The sequence below is a fragment of the Triturus cristatus genome, chromosome 11 (genome assembly GCF_964204655.1).
Source record: "Triturus cristatus chromosome 11, aTriCri1.1, whole genome shotgun sequence".
Classification (NCBI taxonomy): Eukaryota; Metazoa; Chordata; class Amphibia; order Caudata; family Salamandridae; genus Triturus; species Triturus cristatus.
The window spans coordinates 851721966-851739844 of NC_140594.1; the positions used below are offsets into that span (position 1 = coordinate 851721966).

A 17879-nucleotide genomic window follows, 5' to 3' on the forward strand; every position below is an offset into this window, starting at 1 on the left:
ATAAGCATATGTTTTCCTAAAGGGCTCTGTATGTTATGAAAGCTAGTTCCAAATGTCCAAAAAAACAGTTCACCAGATCAAAGATGCCACTCAATATGCATGGAATCTCAATGCTTACCTTTCGACAACATCTTGTCCATTCCAGCAGGTGGAACTGTCCCTTACCACCAAGTCCCCATCACAGAGCCGCTCAGCTATTGAAGCGTAAAATGTTCTCTGTCGTTTTATGCTGCTGATAAATTCCCTAAAATATAGGAATATTAAAAGTGAAAACTAAATATTGTACCTTTTGATCAAACATTAAAATTAGACTAGAACCCCGTATAGAAACGTTGGCTTGCACTTATATCATGAATGCATTTAGCTATAAACACTTAAAAAATCTCTTTGAGTTCTGAATCCTGCATTGAAGAATTTTTTCAAAAGATCTTTTTATTAGAATCATGGCAAGCAATAAATAGACAAGTACACCACATGTCTTCTCACCCCTCCACAGCAAGATTACAGATTGCATATCGTTATACATTACTTGCGTTCCCTCTCTCTCGTCCGTCTGTGTCACAAACCAGGGTACTTGAGTTGTAGTCATGAGGAATAGCAGCACCAGCTGGAGTGAGGGAAGTACAGGGGCCCCATCTATAGTCGTTCCAACTGCCCCATATTTCTTCCCATTTCCAAGGACAACCCGGCCCTCGTATATCCCTTTCTCAGCCACCATGCACCAGTCCATGTCCCACTTCCAGTCTCTCAGGTATACTGCACCTTCCATAGATGCACAATGTTGCTATTTTCAGACCCAAGGTCATCCAGGTCTGCTCCATGTGGTTTAGGTTGGTTTCCTTCCAAATATTTAGCAGGCACCATTTAGAAGAGATTTCCATCTCACTCCCTAATAGTTCATTCATGCAGGCCACCACCGACTCCCTGAAATGTTGCATCATAGGGCAGCTACAAATAATATGAAAGAAGGTTCCCACCTGACCATGCTGTCTACGGCAGGCTGCATCTGCTGCCCTGCCCATTTTTACCATAGTGGTAAATGCAAGGTAAGACCTATGGAGAATTCTGCGCTGAGCTAAGTGAAACCCAGCCTTAATCGTCACCTTCCTTGGGGACGACAGGGCTTCGGGCCATTCATCATTCTCTAAACCCCCAGATATTGGTCCCATTGTTCCTGCAAGTGTAGAAGAGTGTCCAGTGAGTTGTTGATCTGCTTTCGATACGTGAGGAAAGTCACCCTGCAAGGTATGTGGTCATCAAGCAACCTGTTCTCTAGGGGCGAAGCCTCATGGAGGTCCACCCCCTAAGGAATTGCCCCCCGGAGTGCATGCCGTGTGTACTGGTATCAAAAGGTCTCAGTGGGGTCTAGCTGGTAGTCTTGTTGCAAGCCAGTAAAGGGGATGACCTCTCCTTGGTACCAGTGGTCCCCCACTCTCGAGAGACCAATAAGGTCCAGTTTTTTTTAACCTTAGTTGTTCCCCCAGGGTGCCCAATTTCTCAGAGTCCTACAGGGGAGTGGCCCAAGTTATCATGTCCCTCCAACCAAGTGCATTATGTGTTGTGTGGCAGAGTTTAACCGTGACCAATGTGGGCACCTAGAGAGTTATATGTATTGTGCTGGTATAGATGGTCCTAAGATATCCCCCTGGTTGCATGATCTGTCAATCCATACAAAAAGTGGGTTCATCCACCAGAAAATGAATCCATTGATGGTGAGCTACAGCCGTCCAGTACTATTTTTTGTCAGGCAGGGCGATCCCTCCATCATACCATTCTCTTGTCACTTTATTAAATGCTATGCATGCCAAGTCCCCATCCCATAGCAGTGATCTGACTTTGCTCTATGGATTTGAAGTAGGTCACAGGGACCGGATAGGGTTAATTGGGCAGGGCGTTGAGAAACGGGGCAAGGCTATAATTTTTAATAGTGCAGCTCTGCCGAGCAGTAATAATAGTAAGGACCTACAGTGCTGGGCATCGCTCTTTAATCGTGCCAATGGAGGTTGTATGCTTTTAGTATAGAACAGGTCTGGGTCAGTGGTGACTTGTATTCCGAGGAATCAGAACCCATCTTTATGATCTTAGCTTCGCACCCTCAGGGCAGTCCGGGCTTCTGTCCATGCAGCATGTAGATTATGGATTTTTTCCAGTCAATAGTATATCACAAGTAGTAGCCAAACAAGATGAGTATATGTATTAGTCTGTTGAGCGTAAATACAGGGCCTGCTATGTAGAGCAGAATGTCATCCACGTAAAGAAATATTTTGTTCTCTCATTGCTTGGTCCAAAACGGACAAAGGACCAGTGGATCCATCTTGATCCAGGCTACCAAGGATTCTAGTATGAGAGCAAAGATGAGAGGCGAGAGCGGGCAACCCTGTCTAGTACCACGCTGGAGCCCAAAGACTCTGGCAGTACCCCCAATGACAATGACCTGCGCAAAAGATTCAGTGTAGAGAGCCGTATCTACGCTATAAATCTTATCCTGGCTAGCACTTTAAAGAGATAAGGTAATTCAACCATGTCAAAGGCCATACGGGAATCCAGCGAAAGGATTAAGACGTTTTCCTGGAGTCTGACGGCCTGGCCCAACACACCATGGAGATGCCGTAGTTTGAGAGCAGTGCTACATCCATACATAAAGCCAGATTGATATGGATGAACAAGTTTATAGATGATTTGAATTAGCCAGGAGGACAATAGTTCAGCTAGGATTTTAGTTTTGGTATTAAGAAGCAAAATAAGTCTATACGAAGCACAGCTCTTTGGCAGTTTACCCTCCTTGCGGATGACGACTATGGAGATGAACTTTTGGTCTCGTGGGAGTAAGCACTGTTCCCAAGTGTCTTTGTACAAGCACAACAGTTGTGGGTGAGTTTAGAGGAAGTGAGCTTATAAAGAGCGATTGGTATGCCGCTGGAGCCTACCGATTTGCCTGAACTCAAATCATGCATCGCCCGGACGATTTCCTACTTGGTGAGATCTCCCTCCAGGAGCATTCTGATTCTCACTCTTGAGGGTAGGGAGCCATATGTTGGCCAGAAGTTCATGAGACTTCTCCACCTTAGCAGTCACAGCTGGGGAGTATAGGCAGGTGTAGTATGTGGTGAAGAATTCAGCTACTCCCTGTATGCCTCTCTCGCGTTTACCTTCTTCAGTCTGGATTTCCAGCATCCAGCAGTCCACCCACTCCCGCCTGTCAAGCCATGCTATGAGCTTTTCTGCCTTATCCTCTACTTCCTAAAGGTGATGTAATGTTGTCCTATGTCTGGCCCAGGTGGCTTCTGTCGCCATGTCTCTATATTCTTGCTGCTTGAGGCCCAGGGTATGTCTAGCGTCCACTTGATCCTGGTATGTCAGTTCAGTCTCGAGGTCAAGTATCTCGCTCTCAAGTGCCTCCAACCCATCTCTTTGTCCTTTTTGTGCCCTACTATTAAAGAGAGGCCCTCCTCCTTAATGACTGCTTTGTAAGCTTCCCACAGAATCTGTGCGGAGTCAACTGAGGACTCATTTTCTGAGAAGTATCATTCTGTAGCCTTCAGGAGACTCTCTCTAATGCTAGGAATTGTGAAATATCAGGGATTAAGTTGGATGGCCCTGTGCTCATGTTGCCTAGGCCATGGATGGTCTCCATCGGGAGTGGTCGGAAATGCCCCGGGCTAAGTGGCAGACCTCTCAAAAGCGAGGGAGCTGATATGCCAGGGTGAGGATATAGTCGATGCACAAAAGAATACTGTGGTTCCCTGAGTGGAATGTGTAGTGTTATGTCATAGGATTGAGGGCACGCCATGCTTCCACAAGGCCAAGGGCTGAGAGGAAGTCTACAAGAGGGTGGCGAGGGAATGTTGTCTGTCTGAGGGGCCAGTCTCCCATGTCCCTAAAAGGGCTGCATATCTACCGTGCGTATAAAACCAGGTGTGGTGGAAAGTAAGGGTCACCGTCCTTTTCACTAGTATCACTACTCTTCTTGAGCTGGTAGTGCAACCTGTGTGGACAACCATTCTCTACTTAGCCCTACAGGCATTGCTCATTAGGTGTGTCTCCTGGAGGAGTACAACATCTGGGAGTGTTGTTTTATGTATTGCAGCAGCACCCCTCATTTACTTTTGTCCCCTAGGCCATTTGCATTCCAGGACATAATTCAGATGTGTGCATTGTCTATCACGGTGGCCATATGTGTAGGTAGGTCATGGGCGCATCCCTCCTTCTCATCACATTAGTGTAGTCAGGCGGTCGCCCCGGGAACATAAGTCGAGTGTTATGCAGCCGTGCTAGTGACAGTGTGGTCTAAAGTGCTTGCTCTAAACCCCAAAAAAGCAACAGAGCAAACAAGGCCCCTGAACATACCCCCCCACCCTGACTCCCTGCATAGCACAATTTTTACTGCCCAGCCCACCCAACATTGCAGAGTGCCTGTCGCACCACACCAACATTCAACTAATAGGGGACAGTGGATATCACTAGAGCCCCCCTCAAATTTGAAAGGTTAAGTGTTACCATGATCTCCCATGTTAAGAAGAGGCAACTTGCTCAGGATTGCTATGTTCCACAGTCATGGGAAACAACCTTTACGACACGGTTTTTACACCGCATTAGCATTACAACGCGGTTGTTACAACGACCGCATTGTTACAGCGCGATGACATTGCATCTCAAGTCATTAGAACGACTTGCTCTAGATGGCGCTCCAACCTAAGGAATAGTATGATTTACTATTCCAACACCTTCCCTACTGTTGCGCAGGGTGGAGTTTGAATAGTAAATTATACTATTCCTAAGGTTAGAGTGCCATCTAGTGCAAGTCGATCTAATGACTTGCCTTGTAAAGGTATTGGGTTCTAACTACACGGTCATTGTAACGACCGCGTTGTCATGAAACGCGATGAAAAAGCATGCGTTGTAGCATGCTATATTCCACAGTCACAGGTGCAAAGGGCAAGTCTTAGGTCACTGCCTTTGTTCATAATACATGTGATGTGTTGCTAAGTCTCTGACCTCACCCATCTCCTTTGAACCAGTCTCTGCGGGATTCCTGCTCAGACACTTGACGTTCAAGCGAGTTTCTCGGTCTCTGCTATCGCGGGTTGGTGGATCCGCACTAATGATCCAGTGTTTTGTTGTCCTGTCACTGCTGTCAGGGATGTTCTAGGGCCCTTCCCCCCAACCAGCCTCCAACCATCCAGTCAGTATTTCCATTTGCTATCACTCACAGTTGAGCAGGAAACATCATAGTATATTTGATTTCTCTCTCCCTCAGGGTCCTTTTAACTTCTACAAAATTGCAGTGCATCTTGTGGACTCTGAGCGTAAAGTTAGAGAAGAAGGTTATCATGGTATTGTCGAGTTTGACCCGGTGAAGCACTGCATGCTGTTTGGAGGATTGCGTCTCGGTCCTGGTAGTTGAATATACTTGAAATGATTGGAAGTGGTAGCGCACCTGGCTTCAGGGGGATGCCGGGAACTCAATGAGCTCATTCAACAGAGAAATAGTTTGAGAGGCCTTTGCGTTGCAACAGCTTGAGTATAAGGTCCGCGACAAAAAGGTCTACTGCGGGTCCCTCTGACCTCTCTTGCACCCCAATTACATGAACATTGTTCCTTTGAGGGGGGCCCTCAAAGTCTTCTAGATTTACTCCAGTACATCTGAGATCTTGAAAGGTCCCCTCAAGAAACATATCAGTAATACCGAACTGCATGAAATACCACAGCCACTCTTTAATACACTTTGATGCTGTATTTCATGCAGTTGGGTATTACTGATATGTTTCTTGAGGGGACCTCATTTTTAAATAGGCCTCAAGTCCTTGCTTGCACGTACATAAATATAGGGTGCCATCTTTCAATTATTTTTACGAAAGTATAACAAAAAATATTGCAAGATGGCTGTCTGTGGATGCTCCTGTGTGCCAATGCAATGGTGGTGGCCATCTTTGAATGTGTTTTGCTATAATTTACTAAGAGATCATTCAAAGCAAACAGGCACTGAGAAGCCAGTAGCTCGCCAAAAGCCAGTTTTTAGGTCGAGCATTCAAGACCTCTTGTATATACTTTAGTATATACTTTAGTATATACTTATATGTGTATGTACTTTATGTACTTTAGTATATATACTTCAGTACATACTTTAGTATATACTTATATGTGTATGTACTTTTTGGGCTCTGGAGATCAGCCCTAGGACTTGTCTGCTTCCGCTTAGGAACTTTCTTTTCTGTTCAACTGCCTCTATTTAACTGTCTTGATAGAAAATGACCAGCAGAGGTCAGTAAAATATCAGAATTGCTTTCTGCTGAGGGACTTTCTTTTTTTAATTTTTCTGGCATCTGCCTCTATTTAACTTTCTTGATAGAAAACGATCAGCAAAGGTTAGTAAAATACCAGAATCACTTTAGCGTTCTCTAGATTCCAATCCATAGGAATTGTCTTCTACGAGCACCCGTAGACAATAATATTTTTTTCAAATCTTATATTTTCAGGTATATGACCACCGAAGGCCCTGCTTTTATATTAAAAACAGAGCTTTTGGACTATACCATTTCCCACTGAAAGGCAATATTTCTCTCCATGTGTTCCCACACCTGGCGTGTCACGCAGTTTGGTGCTTACTTTCCCTCCATGTTAAAGAACAGTAGATGTTTCAACACCCAGGCTAAGGTGCTGCATAGCTAAATACATATAAGGTCCCAAAGGCGAGACCGAATGCATTGCAAATGCTTGTTATTTTAATATAATGCACACAGTGAATGAGAACCGCACTCGAACTCCAGCAATGTTACTGTTTACCACATGGAATTTAAAGGCTGGGGGAAAACATGCAGGCACAGCAAAGCAAGCCCTCCTTTTCAGTCTTACCGAGATATTTTTTTCAAGCTTCTGGGCTTGTCGTTCTTGGAAGCTTTCAGAGGCAGAGAGCTGAGAAAGGCCGGGAGGTGAAAGTCGCCAATCAATACAGAGAAAGAGAGGAAGGCGCAGGCAAATACGAGGAGAAACGTGAAACAATGGGATGGGAAGGGAAAAAAGAAACAAAAAAAAGGAACAGATTATTTGAAAGAAGGTTTTCAAGCACATGCTCTGTTTAACAGCAAAGATAAAGAACATGTCTGGAAAGCAGTGCAGATAGAAGCAAAATTAGGAGCAAATAAAAACAATACTTAGATTAATCGTGAAATAAAGACAATAAGGCACCAATCCAGTGTTTATATTTTGAATCATTGAAAAAAATAATGGCGCTAAATATCAAACAGTGCTAATCTTGTAATGAAATAGTATTAATTTATGTATGTTGTGTACACTTAAAAGTCACAATAAGTAATCACCCGAAATGATGGTGCGCAACCAACACACAGGACCTTCGAACATCTTCAAATTGTCGGACTCTCCTTAGAAGCATTTGAACCTTCTTTTGCAAGAGTAAGGCCCCTAATGAGTGTGAATGGGGCGGCCCTCCAAGCAAAAACTTCTCACCTCTGAAAAATGGCTTCATTAGAAACAAGCTTGAAAACCAACTGGATTAGCCTTCCTGGAAGCTGTGCAGGGTTAGAGGCATGCTGACTATGATAAGCCACCATTGCTGGTGAGTCGCAAACACTGATGCGCCACAAATGGCACCGACGCGCTGCCAATGCTGATCACCCACAAATGCTGCGTACGCGCAGAACACTGATAAATAGAAAACATTTATGAGCGAGAAACGTATACAATTATAGATGTGTAACCGAATAACAATGGTGTTTGTCATCGAGGGGTTCTGAGTGACATGTAATGAGCGAGAGCAAAGCTTGACTTGTCTATGACATCATTCAGAATCCAAGGTGAAAAACATACCAATTATTCACAGTTTAGCCATGCATAACTTTATGTTATTTATGGGTCTCAAATTCATCGGAATAGTTTGGTAACCATATATAACTTGTAAAAAAGTGTTTTTTCTAAACTGAAACTGGCCTCCTGCCATTTACCCCAAGCTTCAGCTCCTCAACAGAACCCTCCAAGCAAATTAGTGCTCTAGTCCTCCCATCCTTCACTAACTTGGCAGAGCTCCTCCACCCATGACCTAGTACAAGTGGAGGCACGACCCACCCCACTTCCTGTTCAAGTACCTAGCTTCAGCACCCAACAACATGAAGCCGATAGCCAAACAGGAAAAGGGAGGGATGGGAACTCATGTGGTGAGGACGACTACAATTGGAGTAATGAAGATTACCGGTAAGTAACCGGGAAATTACCCTCCCCACCCAGAAATTAAAATATAAATACCTGGCCTTCTGCCACCCACCCACCCTCACTACAGTCTTTGCACCATCCCACATCTCCCAGGCCAAAGCTGACTTCTCCTCTCACACTGAAAGAGGAGTGGCAGCGCAGTGCTGCCCGGGGCTCTGTGAGAGCTGCTTGTCAGACCTGGTTGATTTCTCCACTCAGTGAGACTCAGTAGAGACCATGGACACAGCACCGAAACCACCCTTCTAGCCGCGACACACATCATCCGCTTCCTCCTTGACAGAGGAGAAACTGTAGCCCTCATCCTCCTGGACCCCTGCGCAGCCTTCGACACAGTCGCACACTGCACCCTAGCCCACAGACTCCATGACACAGGAATCCAGAACAAAACCCTTGACTGGATCCGCTCATTCCACTTCGGCAGAATGCAGCAAGTCTGATTTCCTGCCTTCCTCTAGGAACCCACACCAATCACCTGCGGAGTTACCTAAGGATCCTCCATGAACACCACCCCGTTCAACGTCTACATGGCCCGATCGCATCCAGTGTCAGAGCACACAGACTCAACACTGTATCGTATGCAGATGACACCCAACTCACCCTCTCCCTATCCAACGGACCCAACATTTCCAAATACAACTTTTAAGAAGGAATGGAAGCAGTCACCGGGTGGATGAAGAACAGCTGCCTACAACTTAACATGGACAAAACCAAAATACTCATCAAGGGCCCACACCCCGATGCCTGGATCGACACATGGTGCCCCCCCCCACGCCCTAGGGAACCCTCCTTCCCCACGGACAACACACACAACCTCGGAATCGTACTGGACTCCAACTCAAAATGTACCACCAAATCAACGCTGTCACCTCTTCCTGCTACCACACCCTCCGCCTCCTGTGAAAGTCCTTCAAATGGATTCCCCCTCGAACACAGGAAAATCATCACCCATGCCCTTATCAGCAGCAGACTGATTTACGGCAATGCACTCTACGCTGGAATCAACAAGAAACTCAGGTGCAAACTCCAGAACATCCAGCACGCCGCCACCAGACTAGTCCTCAACCTAACGTGCCGCTGTCACATCAGCCAACATCTGCGGACACTACACTGGCTTCCCGTTGAGAAGAGAATCACCTTTAAGCTTCTCACCCACACCCACAAAGCCACCCACAACACCGGACCCGCTTACATGAACCACCGCCTCTCGTTCCACGCACCCCAAACATCCCTCCACTCAGCTCAGCTCTCCGTTGCGATGGTGCAGTGCATCAAGAAAGACCAGAGCAGGAGGTCACTCCTTCTCCTTCCTCGCGGCCAAGGCATGGAACAACCCCCCTCTCCACCTCCAGCAGACACCAACACTCTCCAAGTTCTTGAAGGACCTCAAGACCAGTTTTTTCGACAAATCACCGTGTACATCCAAGAGCTGCATTAAGACCCTATCGGGTGAGTAGGTGCGCTAAACAAACCCCTGATTGATTGATTGATCAACGTCAATTAGGGGTTTTCAGGGGTCACAAATGCGACCCATAGGCAACTTGTTGCGACCCCTGTAACTTGTTTGTGACCTCTTATTCCACATGACCTATGTCAGGGTTGTTGTCATTTAAATAATAATTACCATGGCTTCTTTCCATACATAAGATTTTTGTGTGGATGGCCTCCGGCGTGAAGGGCACCAGCCGTGCCAGCATGAATGCGATGGTGCTGCGGAGTGCATTTGCAACATGCACTTACTTGTGCGCCTCAGTCTGCAAATGTGTGGTGTACATCGTAGTATCTTCAACTTAAAACATATTTTAAATATTGCTACCAGTAGGCGCAGAGCACGCTGCCGTTGCCCTGAACCCTTCGTTTGTGACTTGCAGCACCACTATTAGAGCTGGACTACGATGGTGGCGACGCAGATGTGGCGTGTGTGTCCCATCATGTTTGCAGTAGTGCCCCTTCACCCAGAGCCACACTGTTAATACCCACAGAGCTGTTTTTTATGCAGATGATATCATTTTTACGTAGGCACAAGACACGTGGTGAGGTTGCAAATTATGTTATGTTAATGTTAATGTTATGTTTGTCTTGTATAGCGCACGGCTACTCAAAGAGTGTCCCGGCGCTTTATTGTACATCTGTACCGCAACACAACAAAGGAGAAGCAGCTAAATGAAAAAAGTCCCTAAACTAACAAACAGGCAGATATCTAAAGAGTGAAAAGCCAGGTTTTTAGGCCCTTCCTGAACGCCAGCAGATTGGAAGTACTACGCAGTGTCAATTGTAAAGTATTCCAGAGCTGCGGAGCCAGCAGTCTGAAAGATCGACCTCCTATACAAGCCCTTTTAATACGAGGGACCACGGCAAGAAATAAAGTCTCCGACCTCAGGGACCTTGCTGGATGGTAAAAGGCAAGCCTTTTTGGGGGATATTTAGCTCCTGAGGCATGTAGAGCCTTATGGGCCAAAGTCAAGGCCTTAAAGACTATCCGCTTCCGGATGGGCAGCCAATGGAGTGACTGCAGAAGGCCCGAAGTTCTAGCTCGGCCGGGTAGTCCAAAGATGGCCCGTGCTGCCGAGTTCTGGACCACCTGCAGTCGTTGCAACAAATACTCCGACAGGCCGAGATAAAGAATATTCGAATAATCCATTCTCGAACCAATTATAGCCTGAACCGTTATCTTCCTGTGATCCTGCGGAAGCATAGGAAGAAACTTGCGGAGCATCCGGAGAAGGCCGAAACAGATACCGGTAAGACCAAGAATCTGGGATCTCAGCGTCAAGCCATTATCGATCTTGATTCCCAGGTTCGTGGCCAACTGGGAAGAGCCTGCGGGGGGAAACATATTAGCAGGCCACCATTCCTGCCAGTCTGGGTCCGATCTGCAGCCGAAGAAGAGTACCACCGATTTGTCTGAGTTGCACTTGAGGCTATTACGCTGGAACCAATTAAAAACAGCCCCAAGGCAACTCCGGATACTCACTTCGTCAAAGTCTGCTCCCTTTCCGCAAGTAAAGAGGAGCTGGGTATCATCGGCGTAGGACACGATCTGGGCCCCGAAAGATTCCGCCAGTGCCGCCAGAGGGGTCATAAAGATGTTAAAGAGAGTCGGGCTCAATACTGAGCCCTGGGGGACTCCGACACCGAGTGACGGCATCTCAGCGGAACTAGAGGAGGCCCAGACCGTTTGTCGACGGCGAGCCAAGAAAGATCGAAACCAGCTGAACACCGTCCCCCTCAGACCGATCTCATAAAGCCTGGCGAGGAGACCCTCGTGGGGGACGGTGTCAAAAGCCGCCGACAAATCAAGCATCACAAGCATCGCTTTGCCTCCTGAATCCAGCACTTACTTAATTGCCTCCGAAACTTCCAGGAGCGCTGTTTCGGTGCTCAAGTTGGTACGGAAGCCGGATTGGGTAGAGTGCAGCAAATCATGGGTTTCCAGACAGTCGGAGAGCACAGTATGCACGTGCTTCTCCAGGATCTTGGCGAAGGCGGGCAAAAGCGAAATAGGCCTGTAATTAGCCAGTGCCTCCGGGTCTAGGCCAGGCTTTTTAAGCAGAGGGATGATCATCGCCTGCTTCCAGGCCTGAGGGACCATACCCTCACTCAAAGAGCGATTCAGAATAGGGTTCACGATGGGATTGATGACTTCGGCCATTTTTGCCAAAAATTTGGCAGGGCATACGTCAAGGGGTGATCCCGATTTAAGGCAGGCCATCAGATCCAGGGACGAGGAAACTGACAGTGGCGGGAAGTCTGCCAGAACCGGGTCGGCACTAGCTATTAAATCAAAAACACCCTCAGAATACTGAGATACTTCAGCCCCCGACAAGGGGAAGGAGTCCTGAATTGATTTGATCTTGGAGGTGAAGAAATTGGCAAGGGCACTCACCCACGCCTCAGTAGGGGGTACCTGAGTCAAAGGAGCACGAGGGGCCATAAATTCCCTCACAATGGCAAATATCTCCTTGCACGAATTAGAGGCAGTCTCAATTCTCCTCGAAAAATAGCCTCTTTTTACAGAGAGGATATCGCGATGGTAGGCTCTGACAGACGCTCTATAAACAAGCTTTGCAGCAGGGTCATATTGCGACCGCCATGCTCTCTCTGCTACCTTGCACTGCCGCCGTAAAGCCGCCAGTGCATCGGTAAACCAAGGGGCAGAGGCCCGTTTAGCTGTATAGCGAGGAGGCCTCACCGGGGCGAGGTCATCCAACCTATCCGTGAGCCATGATTGTAACTGTTCTGAATCCCTTTCTAGGTCCCCTGTCAAATTACACAGCTCAAATGGCATGATTGGTCCTGGAATTTTCTTACCCATGAATTAAATAAACTAAAAGTGTTCTTGTTGTCACATTGACAAATGTATCCCCTCTAATTTTAATGGAGTGTTCATGTTGGGCGACCATTCACTGTCGAGGTCGCTATCCCTACTTCTTAGAGTTTGAGGCTTTATGGCATTTGAGGACGTGTGCAGGAGGAAAGTAGTGTGGAATGAGCAATTGGGCCTGATGAGGACAGGCCCCTGATGTCAAGGCCAGCTTCACAGTTCAAGAGCAGGACATGAGTGTTAGGAAAAAATGTAAAATTATTTAATTAGTGTTGAAAAGTATAATACTTAACTAACTTTCTAGACAGAAACACCTTTTGATTGATTTCTCAAAAGTGATCTTTAAGGTAATTAATAGCAGTGATGCAGTCCCTGTTCACATTTCACGCTTTCCTTCACCTTGCATTCCCTAACCGTATTTGCTTTTTCCTGCTCCTATGTGTGAGTAGTTCTTTTCATGCAAGATAGCTCTTTGGACAGCGCACACTTTGAACGGTGTGGTCTTCAGGTGCATGTGTGAGAGCCATGGAGCAGAGGAAGGCAGGGCGAGCCAGTCACAGTGCCTGTCAGTGGACCATAAAGGTGTTCAGACGACATGCACATCCAATCCTTGGCCTCTGTGATGGTCACATATGTGGCAATTGTAAATATAGGAAAGTGTGTTAAGGAAGTACAGAGCTGTTGAACTATGGACAGCGCTAAAGGAAAGGACAATGCAGTGCCAACAGGTGAATGGGTGGGTTGTGTGCACGGGAAAGTGGAAGTGATGAGTAAGTGCCTACAGAAGGAGAGAGTGAAAAAGTGGTGCTGAAGAGGTAAGAGGTGGTGTCCGAGAAATGCAGATGAAGGATTTCAAAAAGATGTGAGGAGAAAAAGATCACAAGTTTCTAAAAGAGTAAGAGATTGTGGAGGAAAGTGGTGTGAAGGGGCGAATGGGAATGACTGGGACACTCTGAAGACCACGACCCCTTCCACAGACCTTTGTAATGCTTAATTCACAGTGTTATGCTTTAACAACTAAACTATTTCCAAGTCTAGTAACTGACAACAACATCATTGCTGTTACTAATGTATTTTTTATACTGCTAACAAGCATTGGCAAAGTCAAAAGGTCTGGCTTTTAGGTTTAGGGCCATTGTTGTCTTATATGTCTGGATGCAAGAAAATTCAGAGAGCTCCTGCATACTGGTCAGGTCACCTGCTGTGTGAAGCACAAGATTTAAATTCATATAGTTTACGCCATGCTCCTAATTAAATGGGCCATGTCATATGGAAAGGATCCCTAGTTATGCTTCCTTGGCCATGCCCCATTTAGAGACCCCCTCACATTTCTAATCCCACTTAAAGCACTTCCTGCTTGTGCTCCCCCTGCCCCACATCTCTTATTGTACAGTAGGGGTGAACCAGAGAAGTGCTGGCTGTAGGAGAATTGGAAGTTATGCAATTTGTGGCACAAGATTACAAGGTAAGTAGAATGATTGTTGACTCTTGGTCGCAAAAAAGGGACTGGGGCAGGTGAACGCAAGCAGACTCATGGTAATCCAGCCCAACTCAAAATATTGTCATCAAAGGTGCCTAGTTTGTTGAATCATGACGGTTTGGACCCCTATAATGGGCAGGCTAATTTATTGGTACATACCCTAGAAAGGTGGTACTGCTCGCATATCCACTCTGTTCAGTCTCCTCTCCAGAGCCTTTGTGCAGAGCCCCACCGGAGAAACTAAACCTGGGGTTGGGGGGGGCCCATGCATTGTACATGGAGGGGCCCCCGCTCCGGATTTGATCAGGAGCTTTAGGAAAGCACTGAGCTGAGAGGGGGGAGGGGCTGCACCGCAGGGACTGCGGCGGCTTGTGTTGCTCCACTGCAGAGCAAACTGCAAGGTGTAATGGGCTTCCAACTAAACTTGAACGTAATGTGTTGGACCTAGGTAACTTGAAGACAATACATTGTTTTATTTTAAAAAGTTGCAGCACTCCGGTTTAACAACAGCTTTCCAGTGCAGGAGTCGAGTCACAGGGATTGTTTTTCATAAGGGTACTTCCTGTCCCTGTCTTTTTCTGCTCGCCTCAGACTTCACTGAGCACCTGCAAGACAGCACTGTCCCTGTCCTGCTGCACTAAAGTAGTGAAATTTCAAAGTCCCGCAGAGCAAGTTCGGCACCAAAATACAGTTGTTTCATATCTGCCCAGATCACCAGTGAGTGCTTAAAGACTTTAATCACCATATATTGATTTTATCTGGGAAGCGGTTTTCATTGAGATGGTGTTTGTGCACATTTATTACGAGGCATGAGTTGTTGGTGAACGCTGAAAAAGCATTTGTAGTGGTGTCTCTCTGGAAGAACCGCTCTCTGACTAACTGCTCCAGTTATGAATGCCAACGTTTCAGAGGTATCTGCTTGAAAGGGAGAAATCCAATCTCGCCCTTCAAAAAAGGTACCTGTGTAATGGCCTCTCCTTTTAGAACATGGATGAAGGGGTGCAACATCGTTAGATGAGCAGGTCCTCATGTTACAGCTCACTCCATTCCATCAATGGCAAAACTAAAATTATATGCAGATGACATCATGCTTATCATAAAACCTGAACTTAGAGTTCAAGCCAAAGTATTTCAGCTTTTTGAAGATTTTGAAATTTTAGGGGGTATCGTATAAACAAAAAGAAAACTGAAATTCTACAATGTGGTGGTGAAGCTTTGGAGTTATATCCTGACATTTTCTCTTGTACCAACTCTAGACCAAAGAGATATCTGGGTGTCTTTTTTTCAGCATCAGTTAGGGATTTATATGATTTGAATTTTAATCCCCTTCTTCAAAAAGTCCAAAAGTTGTTTTCACGTTGGAACTCCCTACCATTATCCATTTTAGGTCGGATAGCCTTAATCAAAATGTCTGTCCTTCCTTTTTTCAATTTTTTGTTTTCTACTATTTCGTGTTTTTTGTCAGGTTCTTTCTTTACTCGAGTGGAATCAATGTTTACAGCTTTTATCTGGGCAAAGAAAACACCTTGCATTGCACTCAGTACTCTATATGAAGATCTGGATCAGGGAGGGCTTGCTCTTCCAAACCTTAGAGACTACTGTTATGCCTATTTTGCCCAGTACCTATCCAGATTCAAAACTCAACTTTCCACAAAAAAATTATTCATAAATACATTTATGGATCTAATCAGTAAAGAAAATCAGATACATGCTCCTTTACACGTGTTTAAATCTCCCAAATTTGTTTGTTATAAGTCCCTTCACTGTTTTTTTTAAAAACGTCAGACTTTGTTTAAAAGATATTCTATTCCCATTATTAACTTAACATCTTAACTATCCAGTATTCTTCCACTGACGGGTGTTACACCAGGTTCAGATCTTGCAGTCAATTGGGCTGTGGCAGGGTTCTCAAAAGTCTCTGACTTTTTGAGAAATGGGAAATGGATCACTTTGACGGAAAAGTCTCAATTAATCACCCGAAATGTCATCTTATTAGGGTCATATAAATCTATTCATAAACTCCTGGTTCAATTGGATATTATACAGTTAGAACAGCAAAGTCAGTTAATAAAGGAATTATTAGTCGACATGTCTGATAGGAAACCAGGATAATGGAAGCGCCATCTCGCTCAAAGCAGGAAGTTGGACCTTAGTCATAAGGCAATTAAAAAGTGGTTGGACCAGGAAAATCAGGTAATGCCTTTGAATGTTTGGTCTGTTATTAATAGATTTAATTTCACTACATTACGGGGGGCGAATTGGCGTAGAATGTTATTTTTTAGTAAGTGGTTACTTTATCGTACACCCTCTTCTATCGCAAAAATGTATCCTAATCACTCTCCACACTATTTCAGATGTATCCATCATTCTCCAGCCAATTGGTCACATGTTATAGTCTATTGTGATAAGATTGCAAAGTTCTGGGAAGAGATTTTCAGCTTCTTCCAGATGAAATGTGGTATCGAAATTGTAGTGAACGAGAAATTAATTTTGTATGGCTTTGATCCCGATTTCTCTTTTTCCGACCAGGTGGCTAAATTATTACATATTGCTATGGCAGTGGCTAGATCTCTTTTACTACAACAATGGTGTACAGAGCAGATTCCATTTTTCTGTGATTGGCTTCATATGATGAAACGGGTTAAAACTAGTGAAAGGACTTTCGCGCAATGAGTGGGGGGTATTAGAAGATTTAAGAGAATCTGGGGGACGTTTTTTGATAAAAAAATTCAAGAGTTGTTATGGATATTATGGGAAATAGTCGTTTTTATATGCCTTATAGCATATTATAGGTGGACACTCCAATGTTATTAATTAGCGCTTTAATGCGTGGTCTATGATATTTGTTCTTTCCTTAAGATTTATGTAATTTTTAATGTTAAACGAGATGAAATATTGTCGATGAATTGTATATTATTTGCAATTTTATATTGTCTCTTAGGACTTCAATAAAAAAAATTAAAAATTTTTTTACAGCTCACTGTCTTTGTCTCACCCTCTCTTTCCTTCTCCTCTTTCACTTTCAGCTTCTCTTTTCCAGGTTTCCAGCCCCTCTCTTCCTTCTCTCCAACTTTTTTTCTCCTCCCTCGTTTGGTTTTCTTTCTGTTTCTTGAATCGCTCTCTCCCCTTCCCCCTCACTCACTTTCTCACAGCTTTGGACCCCCCTCTGTCATCGTTTCTTGTTTCCTTTTTTTCTCCTTGTGTGCCTTTCTATAGGCCCGATTCCGAGGTAACTTTATGAACACTGATTATTACAATGAATTAGTACAATTGTACATTGTGGTCTAACAGTTGTCTGGCCTCTCACCATTGATGCCCACTGTTTATTATTAACACAACTCAATCTTTCTCATTGTATCAACCTCAGAAGAATAAAAGTATGAGCTGTCCTGCATAGATACACCTCTCTAGGCACCTTTACTAACAGGTTCATCCTTCACAAGCCAGATTCTATTCTACCACCGTTGGCGAGGTCTTTGCTTATTAAGCTGCGTTTTGGAGTCCTTAAAAATGGGGCCGTATGTGAACTGTGCTCCAACTGTGCTGTGTTCAAAATATTGAACATGTTCTATTCTTCTGTCCAATATATGCGAAACCTAGACGTAAATGGAGTAAACCACGGTGTCTAACGTTGGTTTTCTGCACTTTTTAACCAGCACTTAGATAATTTTTAACCGATTATCAGAGCCCCGTTTAGAGGGCCATGGGGCAGGCAGAAGTCGCAGCCGGCATGGCTCACGGGTGGACGGGTGGGCGCAGGGTCGCGGGGGTATTGGGGGTGGGTGCATGGTCACGAGGGAAGGGGGAGTAGCGCGGGGAGGGAGGGGTTTAAATAATAATAAAAAATAAATAAAA

The 17879-nt window shown here is 45.2% G+C and overlaps 1 protein-coding gene across 4 annotated transcripts in view; it reads right to left on the reverse strand.

Moving 5' to 3' along the window:
* The window catches only part of LOC146785528 (glypican-5-like), a 1360250-nt gene that overhangs the window by 786152 nt on the left and 556219 nt on the right, over positions 1-17879 (reverse strand). For 3 of the 4 annotated variants that reach the window (XM_085634653.1, XM_085634656.1, XM_085634655.1), the window contains exons 5-6: positions 6853-6912; positions 119-244 (exon numbers count right to left, since the gene is read on the reverse strand). In XM_085634653.1, the coding sequence (XP_085490779.1) occupies positions 119-244; positions 6853-6912 (186 nt within the window). The remainder of the gene's footprint in view (positions 1-118; positions 245-6852; positions 6913-17879) is intronic. The other variant, XM_085634654.1, reaches the window with a different exon arrangement.